We start from the raw sequence: 11,285 nt of genomic DNA, 5'->3' as shown, positions 1-11,285 counted from the left end.
CTATACATACATATCTAGAATTACATTACAAGACTGTCTATACACAGATTTAGAATTACATTACAAGACTGTCTACACACCTATACACACATATCTAGAATTACATTACAAGACTGTATATACACCTATACACGCAGATCTAGAACTACATTACAAGACTGTCTATACACCTATACACGCAGATCTAGAACTACATTACAAGACTGTCTATACACCTATACACACATACCTAGAACCACTTTACAAGACTGTCTATACACCTATACGCGCAGATCTAGAACTACATTACAAGACTGTCTATACACCTATACACGCAGATCTAGAACTACATTACAAGACTGTCTATACACCTATACACGCAGATCTAGAGCCACTTTACAAGACTGTCTATACACCAATACACACAGATCTAGAATTACATTACAAGATTGTCTATACACCAATACACATTTTAAAATGTAAAATGCACAGATGTATATTGTGTCTCATTCCATCTCTCCACATTTAAGTACGTATATATAAATACTGTATCAGATTAGAGTCCTTTTCTTTATAAAAAGTTTTTGTTTAACGTTTATTTTAGCAGACAACCCCCCCGCCCACCCCCCACCCCCAACCCCCTAACCCATGCCCCCATACACAAAACAAAGAAAAGTCTAAAATCAAAATATCTGTTTAAAAATCACCAATACTAAATTCACTAAGAGGGGCATTTTCATAAAACAGTTTAGATTAGAACAAAAATATAATTTATATACAGTGAACAAAAGGCCAGTAAAGGGAAATAATAGATAACCTTAAAACAGTCGCATTGCAGAAAACATAAAAACAGTAAAAGTGACTTGAACCTTAACGAAAGCATGGACACACAATTGTAATCGTCTATGGATGGAATAAAACCGAAGGTTTGGAGTAAAGTATGTACAGTACATACTATGTATAAACTTTACTATGATAGTATGTGAGCTTTTAACTGGTGCATCAAAACGACAACACCACAAACATAATAATAGCCACAGTCAATAAGAATCCAGAAGATATTTACACTCTCCCTCCCCCCAAAAAACCCCCCAAACAAAACAACCCCCAACAACAACAACAACAACAACAAACAAACAAAAAAACCCAACAAAACAACAACAAAAACAAAACAAAACAAAACAAACCCCAACAACAACAACCCAACATAACATACATGGTTACAAAATGTAAATGTTCTCTTCACGATGCACCAAAACATATATCCGAACATATTGATACAATTATCAGATATGCTGAGAAATAATTCAAACGTGTAAGCAAAAGCTTGTGGTGGAATATATAAGAAAAAAGAAAAAACAGAGAGAGAGAGAGAGTAAAATAATTCTTAATCTATTTAAACCACGAGCGCTTTCATTATTATAAGGTTGTTTATTTTTAAAATGAGCCGTCACATTTTTTTATGAACTATGGTAATATATTTTATATGAAAAGTAAAAAAACCCACCCACTTAAACACTTTTATAAATATAAAGTTTAACAGTAAAGTAATCTCTAAAATAAATTTTACAAATATAATCTCTAAAAGAAATTTTATGAGAACACATTTTCTATGAATTATCAGTTCATGTACATCAATATACTATACATGCAATTAGAGTGTTTTTCGCGTTTTTAAAATGGCGACCAATTGTGATAATTAACTTTCTTTGAACCCATCCCTTCAATCCCATTTGTTATTAAAATTCGAGAAAAAGGAATATAATTTGTAAACACAATTTTTCAATTGTCTAAAAGAAACGACTTGAAAGAACAAGCTGTGGTTTGGATACAGCTTCTGCAGCCGCCACGTGCGCGACGGCACGGCACCTGGGCGTCACGGTAGCGCCGTGCACAACATCAAAGAGACTGACCTAAAGCGAACTGACCGCACGTGCATAATTAGCCAGATTCAAATGACCCATAGATGTTATTAGCTTCGTTAGCCCTATCTTGTCAGTCCCAGCGGAGTATTTAAGAGATCCGTTCTCGGTCCCTGGGATCCCGGCTAAGACGGGTTTCTCGCACCCAAGAGCTTGCCGGTGTGCTCCAGTCTCTGGTGGAAGGTGTATCAGGATCTCGCGTCCTCGGGAAACATGGATCACGCCAGGGCAACGCAGCAGGCTGGGTTTTCCTGATGGCAAAAACATATTTTATTCCTCACGCTCTATTAAAATCAGTCTCATAATTTGGACCTCGAAACGACGGCAAAGCGACTTTCCCGAGACGTCGGCAAGGGAGGACTGGAAACGCAATTGGCCATTCTTCTCCCAAACACAGGGTATGACGAACGACTGGTGCGAAAAGATGAATCGGCATAGAGATTCCAGATGAAGTGTTGATGAAAAAAAAGCCAGTTTGATCATAGAGTCAATTAGAGAGGGTGAACTTTTATTTGTTGAACTCCGCACTGTGTAGTGTCCCCGTGGTTTGCCGGTGAAGCACGGCGGTACATGGAGTCCGGAGTTTAACAAGTATCACTAATGACATCAACATGGCACTGAAATCCATACAATGGGGACGTTGTTCGACAATCACCGCAGAGTACTGGTCAAGCAAAGTGCTGGTCAAGCGGTTATTATCGCTCAATAAAATTCGACTTCATAATTTAGAAAAAGAAACAAACCTAATATAATATTATATAAATGACATTTGAAGATTTCCATGGATTTGTTTTTACATCCCAGTTTATTATATATGTTTTATAAGCGCTCTGCGGTCAAGATTAGGATGACTGTGCAATGGGTATCCTGGGGTGAGTGCATATTCCATGCTACACCATCGATTTTATCATGCTATATTAACCATGTGGCGAAATTTTGGCATATGGTTATATACACATGTTTATTACATCAACTGATAGTTGAAATGTTCAAAAGTCATATACTGTTACAAAATTGGTTTGATATTGGAAAAATACCAAACAACAACAACAACAAACAAAAACAAACTGGCACGCTTCTAACTTAAATAATGGTTCACAAAACAGACAAGGTTCACTGACTTTGCGAATGTGATTCCCAGAAAATTATTTTCTTCTTTTTATGGAAATAACAGGACTTAGAGATTGGCAACGTTAATCATAATGTTTCTTCCAGTGATTTTGCTAGCGAACATGCGGTAGTGCCGACACCAACCGAAATGTTAATATTTTGCGATTACGTATTGTTTGTATAGTGATATCAGTATGTTCACGTTTCCAACACAAAGACATTGGGTCCCGTTTTGGATTTTATTAACAAGGTGACATTTTGGGTCAATTTTGTATACAGTTGTCAATGCTTGTTAGGATGTATGTGTCAGAAAACATGAACTTCATTGATATTTTGATTGCTGCATGGTTGGTGAAAAACATTTTGTAATCACTGAGCTTTTGAACAAAATGCACAGAAACTAAAAGACGTTCCAATTGCAATTATCCAATGTGCAAGCTTGTCATAGTTATGTCTAGGTAAAAACAATGAAATAGCAAATTTTTTACGTATGCTTATATGATGGATATAATAATAAATATATGTTAAATTATTAAAATTAATTTAAAATAATCAATTTATATAATGAAACTAATATTGCCTGGTCCAGTTATAATGCAAAGTTGCGGTTCAGCTCTGTCCTATGATAGTTTTGATTTAATAAACTACTCTGGACGTGGCAGTCCTCTTTGTGGCGGTACAAGAAGCTGAATGATGTATTGTCCAGTTTTTCTCAAGAGTGGCTGTCATTATATAGACGAGTCAACAGATAGAGATGCAAGGAATTCATATTCAAATGCTTTATTCGCTCAGTCCATATACATGGTAGATAAGGTAAACTATAATACAATCACACAGCAAGTAATACCATAAGCGTACGAGACAGGCAGCAGGGGATAAGGGGATAGTGCTGGAGCAAATCCACAAACTCGGCCAAACACGATGGAGATATTCGGACAAAATGTGCTAATTTGTAGCCTTTTTAATATGTATTTCTATCATTCTACCCGCAACATTAGTTGTAATTCATGTAAAAATGCGTAGTGATTCGTTTGCATCCGTATATAGTTGCTTGGCAGTAATGCTAATATGAAAAACTGTTGTTACCCAGATTTGGGGATGTTAGTTTAATTTGGGCAAAACACGCCCCCCCCCCTCCCCCACTCCCCTACAAAAAGTTCCACTGGTAAAATATTATAAAATTATTATATGTTATATGTATATACATGTAAATTCACAAAATTTCACGTGTTCTTTTAAAACTGTCTAATATATTCAAAAAGTTTTATTAATGTAATTCTTATTTTTATTATGCAAGGATTTCTCCAATAGTACCTAGGTAAATATCGTTTTCTAATATCATTTAGTGTATTACATTCAAACAACAATGGAATTCATCGCCGATACAACTTAGGTTACAAATATTGCATAATATTTCATATCTTGACATAATTAGCCATCTTTCTATTTCAATTGGTAGTCTGTGATTACATAGACTAAATCTAATAAATCTAATTCTGTGTTTCCAAGAAAAAATAATATATGTCTCATATACATGTTCAGTTTTAAATAATCTCTAAATAATTGCTTTTGGCGAAGTTTCCAGAAAACTGTACCACTCCTGTATATGCATATCACGATAACATCGTTAATTTGTTTAATAGACCCTTTCTATTTATATTACTTTCAAAGTGCTGTAACCAAATGTTGCTAAGACCAGCTAAATCTAAAATGTTCCTTACAATACAAATCCATCTAGATCTAAATGTATCATTTTAATACAAGCTGAACAAAAACTTGCATACAATAACTGATAACTTTTGATCTTTATAATCAATATTCCTTTTCCAGGAACTAATAATTCTACTATATATTTTATATTTTACTGGAAACCTCCCAAGTTCACCATATATCATAAAATGTTTTTTAACACATAGAATCCGTTTGCAAAAGGTCAAATGAACTTTTTCAAGGAATCAATCATTATTGAGCCAAATGCCCATTTGACTCTGCATTGTACATAGATATAGTCTTGATCGCGGATTACCATTGTGTCATTCAGATTCATTCGCATTTTCCATTAATTTACAACATACATGTGGTCTAAAACCTACATTATTAAATTGTTGAGTCATTTCTTGTAGAAAACAATTCAGTAATGTGTTAGCAAGGCAAGTACTTTGCAAATATACGAACTCACTAAGAATAATCTATTTGTTACACATTGCACAAACAACCTACTTCAGTTAGACGTGTGCATGTCTATTGTAATTATGTATGCCGGGAAATGCAGATAGATGTAGTATTATATGCCACTGGCTAATACCCATGTAAGCACACTATTTTCTTATTCTTCACCAACATTTTAAATAGTTTTGTATTATTAAGATTTGTTTTGAAACATAAAGATAATTAATTATTAAAATCTTAATTTCGTTATTTGTATATTATTAATACGGTTGTTGTTTGTGTTTTGTTTTGTTGGGTGGGGTGGGGGTTTTTTTAGGTGTTTTTTTTTAACACAATTATTACACCAGAAACAAATATGATAGTGTCAGGGATGGGGTACTGATATCACTACCTATGACAAATGATTCTATAAAATATGAATAATATAGATATATACTGTAATTATAGCATATTACAACAGTACTAATATACATGGATATATGAATGCATAAAAATTCTATGATATATGGGGTTATCAGTGAAAACTGAAAATAAAAGAAAAGTGGTTAAAGAATGAAAGAAAGGAAGAGAGAGAAATACAGAAAGAATGAAAGAAAGGACTCAACACAATAACCTTAGTGATAGATGCTAGTGCATTAACATGTTATTAATATCCCCCTGCAAAGTGACAAATCTTACTTCTGCAAGGTATTCGATCTCTTTCAAAACACGTCAGTGGATGTATGTCAGTGGATGTATGTCATTGGATGTATTTATTGTATTACTTGGTATCGTAAAAATTGTTAGTTCCAGCGCGTTACATCAAGGAAAGTTCCCAAGGATAAATATTAAATAAATGTTTAAAAAGTTAAGTAAACGTTTTGTCTTTTTAAGATTAAAATAGAAAAGTACCATTAATATTCTTTCATTAATTAACATTTTATCAATTTTGTGAAATGTTTATGATTGTTTATTTTCTTCTTTTGGATTATAATATATTTTTGTGTATAATATCTTTTGGAAAACAAACGTACATCAATCACTTCCAGAATATTACAAATTCATTGGTCTTAGATTCTTTATTTTATTTTAACCAATAGAATGAACCATTATTTTTTGTTTTGTTGACATACGTGAATACATTTACAATCACTCTTCGAGACAATGTAATTAAAAATACTAGGTGACATAAAAAAAATGTAGTTTCTATACATTAGGAAAAAATCTAGATTTGGTGTTAAAAAAGAAACAAAGAAAAACACACTATTTACTGAAGGTGGATAAAAAAATACTGGTTCCTGGACACAAACATAAAAATACTAGTTACTAGTCACAAACGTAAAACAATACTACTTTCTAGACACTCACTTAAAACTAGATACTAGAAGTCGATATACTAACTACTAACTTCTAGATTCTAACATCAAAAATAAATACTATTATTGTTACACATGGACATAAAAATACTAGTTACTTGAGACTAAAATAAGTATACAACTTTCTAAGAAACTACCGACTATTATTCTTTATGATTTAAAATCTTGATGAGTAAGAAAATAATATTTTAAATATTTGTTCCCAAAGTAATTACAAGTAGCATTGTTGAAGCCGGTATTTAGGGCCGTTTGTCTTGTTTCCGAAATGAGTAAACACATTTCTGCATGGAGCACCCAGACAGCGCGAGCCGTGAAATACACATATTCTCACGACCACAAATGATTTCCCAACAACTCAGTCAAACTTTGACAGTTTCTTAGAGTTTGCTAAATGACTTTTGACAGGCCGAATAAGAGATCACTTTCTAAACGACTCTACCACTGGCTGTGTCTAACGCCGCGTCATGTGGGTTCTTCAAACACATAACATCTGAACACAGCAAAACAGTGTTCAACAATAGGAAATATATTGTTACACATTCAACAGTAGGAAATATATTGATACACATTCAACAATAGGAAATATTCAGTTACACATTCAACGGTAGGAAATATATTGATACACATTCAACAATAGGAAATATATTGTTACACATTTAATAGTAGGAAATGACTGTTACACATTCAACGATAGGAAATCAGTTGTTACATGTAATTCAATAGAAAATATATTGCTATACATACATTCAACAATAAGGAATCTATGGTAATGAATTTTCTATTTTTGAATGCGTAACAAAAGAATTCCTATTGTTGAATGTTTAACAATACTTTCCTATTGTTGAATGTATAGCAATAGATTTCCTATTGTTGAATGTATGTAACAGTGGATTCCTATTGTTGAATGTACGTAACAATGGATTTCTTATTGTTGAATTTGTGTAGCAATTTATTTCCTATTGTTCAATGTGTAATACCAAATTTTTTATTGCTGAATGCATGTAACAATGGATTTCATATTGTTGAATTTATGTAACAATGGATTTCATATTGTTGAATGCATGTAACAATGGATTTCATATTGTTCAATGTGTAACAATATATTTCTTATTGTTGAATATATGTATTAGTGGATTTCCTAATGTTGAATTTATGTAACAATGGATTTCCTATTGTTGAATATATGTAACAATGGATTTCATATTGTTCAATGTGTAGCAATTGATTTCATATTGTTCAATGTATGTATTGTTACACATTCAACAATAGGAAATCCGTTGTTAAATATATTCAGCAATAGAAAATATATTGTTTTACATACATTCAATAAACATATTGTACAATAAGAAACATGGTTATTGTTAGACATATTCAACAACAGGAATTATATAGTATGACAAAATTATTCCGGGATTAGGAACCAATAAATATGAACTTGACAAATGTACCTGTCTCATTATACTTTAATTTTCACAAACGAATTAGTATATTAATTGTTTTTAAATATTTAACCTGAAAGTATATAATTGATAATTATAATACCTTATTGTGAACTGATCATAATACATCTCATAATATGTAAGGAGTAACGAGTTTGAAAGCCGCAGAGAATCGCTGCGTTTTTAAAACAGTAGCACTAAATCACGTGTAAAAAGTGTTTGTAATTTAACTCTCACTTTATCAAGCAATATTGCAAATGCGTCTTTAAAATTGACAACTGCTATCTTTTGTAGATATTGTTAATTTCAAAGACGTCTGTATTTTGTCAGATGTTATCGACACGAAGTCTGAAAATAATGTACGTGTTGATATATCCGTCGTACAACCGGCACATGCGTTACTCCCTGTTACTAGCGCGTTACTCTGAAAAAGGAATTTTAAATCTTGTAACGGAAAGACAAGAAAGCCCAGCCCTGCCTCCCCCACATCATCTTTATGAGGGTTGGTGTGGTTTATGGGTGCATGTTAAGACGTTAGATGGATCTAGATCGGGGCGTCTGGTTAAGTTAATTAGACTAAGTAATGAAGGCACTGGGCGTTCCCTTGTAAAATAAAGATTTCCATTTGCATCCTCTTCTGATAGTATAGCCCTCATATCAGCACGTTCCCGCTTAATACCAGCATGTTCTGGCCATTTCCAATTAAATCCACGGAAACCCATAATTTTGGTTTGGCAGTATCTTTATGTTACACACGGTGTTCTTTTGCTCGTAACTTTTGTGCATGTATAATATCGAATTTCCATTCACTAGATATTTTAATATTTTATACACATTCTGCACGAGATGCGAATGATTTCATGGTATCAACTTTTAGCAGTAGTAGAATTAACTACTTTTATAAAATGTTTTGGTGGGTTTTTTTTTCTAGAATGGAAAATATAAATAAATTAAAGATTTGTGTGAACTATTTGCAATTTTATATAAGAAACTTTTAGTTAAATTTCTTATTTTAGAAATATATTTGTTTCCGCGCAATATTTCATGTTTTGTATAGACTTGAGAAACTTTAAATATCTTAGATTGAAAACAATTTATTTAGGTGTTTTTTTCAAAATATATTGCTACTTAGTCACTTTATTACGTAAATATTAAATATGGAGAGAGAAAAACAAACACAGACTTTAGAAGGTGAAAAACCACACATAATTTTTTTTTAAATTGATGGTACAATGTTTATCATCTCCGACTGTGGACATTATTTAGTCTGTATGTAGTATTGGCATATCTATGTTATGCCAATAGACTGTATAATTTGGAGTAAACAAAATATAATAGCTTGCTGAATACGTATTTATAGGATATTAAACGAGCTTCCAATTCGTATCATGTTTATGACCCGAGTGTCACGAGCTTTAGCGAATGGAAATGAAAATTATTTCACGAGGGTTGTAGTGCGTCAGTCGAAGACGCCATCGAGTGACGTCGAAGAATTAGTCCCATTTGACATTCTAGTGGGACGTATCACTTTGATATGTACTAAGATATTCTTAACCATATGGGTAATAATACGTAAGATTAACTCAGTGGTGAAGGCGAGGACGGACACACGGCCAACTTACCATGTAGTCTGAGCCGCTGCTGGACGAGCCAGCGTCGTTGCAAGTCTCGTCGTTCCTCGCCACCCGACTGCCGTGCAGCAACTCCTCCAGACTCTCGATGTACTCGATGGCGTTACGCAGAATCTCCACCTTCGGCAGCCGCTGGTTCGGGTTCGGACACGTCCGGCGCTTCAGCGTCTCGAACGCCTCGTTCACCTTACGAAGTCGCCGTCGTTCCCTCATCGTCGCCGCTTTCCTGCGGTCGATCGTCACAGTCTTTCTCTTACACGCCTTGCACGCCCACAGGAGGCACCGCCTGTTGGGCCCGTGGTAGCCGGGTGCGAGCACGTGCGGGATGTGTTCGTCGTTATCGTCGGACGAAAGGTCATCGTCAGTCTTACACTCTGAGTCGTCCTTACACGGGCTGCACGGGCTCGAGCTGTGCTTCATGTCCCCGCAGTCGACGCTGTCTTCCTTGGTAGCAGCAGCGCAGTGCGGACCACTTTTCACTCCACCCCCACAAACCTGTCCCCCTTTAGCACCAATACACGGCGACTCTCCGCTCTCTTCCGTGCCGGTCATTTCCTCTTTGTTACCGGGTGGCACCTTGTCCTTCAGATGGGTGGCATGTCGCGGTCGAAAGTCCACTGGGTTCTGGTGATCTCCGCCTGAACTGAAGAAATGCTGGTGAATGCCGCCGTTGGCATGGTAAGGATACATGTCTGGGTACTGGCGGTGGAACGGTCGGTGATAAGTCCCACTCGGGGGTCCAAAATAATCCTGGCTGCCCGCGGGATGCGAGTACGATATGTCCATGATTTGTCTCGCATCCGACATGTCAGGAGTCGGGAATGAGCTCGCACTAAAGACGGGCGGATTGTGCTCGTAGCGGCAACTCCGATAATCTGCCATCATCATCATCGTGGTCTCGTTGTCTAAAAGCCCTCAGTGTCTAGGTATCCCCCAACCTGTCAACACCCTGCCACCTTGATGCCAGTGCTCCGATATTTCAAACCCCTATCGAGACTCCGTAATAAAATGACGCTAACAATTCGGGGACCGCTCAGTGCGAGCTTCAAAAGTTATGTTTTTCTGATCTGGAAACTGATAGGATGAAGTAGCTTACACATGGCCAAGTTTATATGTTAATTAGTGCCCCACCGAGTTTGATTAAAGAAACACTGAACTTATTGTCACGTCCTTCAGAAGTATCCCTCAGTTCAGTAGTATCGTAGTAAACAGACAGTACTTGTAAAAATGTTGCGTATTAATCCAAAAGAGATGTTTGCATCGCAACAAATTTCTTCACGATAACTGAAGCTAAGTACTCTCTACCGAAACATTTCTTAAACCAAACATTCTTTCCACGATCAGTGAAAAATGAACCAATGAAATGGGAGAGTTGGGTGATTGACAAACGTCCCAGCAATAGCAGGGGTGTAGATTTCCACGGGAGATACGAAATGGGGGCGTACGCTACCTAAACTGGTACCAGATGTGACGTTACGCTAAGGCAAACGATACGCAGTCTAATTTTCTTATAATAGCGGATTCTCTACAAGATTGCAGTCTAGGAATTAAGGAACTTCTCCGTTTTCAATTCTCGTCCGGTGGTCAAATTGCTCTAAACTTTTCCATTACTGTTCCAAATACCCACTGGTTTAGTTTCGTTTGATTTTATGTGGGTTAATTAACAAGTACCAGAAAAAT

General features: G+C 35.4%; 1 protein-coding gene across 1 annotated transcript in view; it reads right to left on the bottom strand.

Moving 5' to 3' along the window:
- The window catches only part of LOC121372531 (transcription factor SUM-1-like), a 24,179-nt gene extending 13,321 nt beyond the window's left edge, over positions 1-10,858 (bottom strand). The window contains exon 1 of the mRNA XM_041498898.1: positions 9,597-10,858. Coding sequence (XP_041354832.1) covers positions 9,597-10,496 — 900 coding nt within the window. The 5' untranslated portion in view covers positions 10,497-10,858. The remainder of the gene's footprint in view (positions 1-9,596) is intronic.
- Between the last annotated feature and the right edge of the window lie 427 nt (positions 10,859-11,285).

This window comes from Gigantopelta aegis, chromosome 4 (genome assembly GCF_016097555.1).
Source record: "Gigantopelta aegis isolate Gae_Host chromosome 4, Gae_host_genome, whole genome shotgun sequence".
NCBI lineage: Eukaryota > Metazoa > Mollusca > Gastropoda > Neomphalida > Peltospiridae > Gigantopelta > Gigantopelta aegis.
Note: the sequence above shows the minus strand (reverse complement) of the source record. Positions and strands in the feature narration are given on the sequence as shown.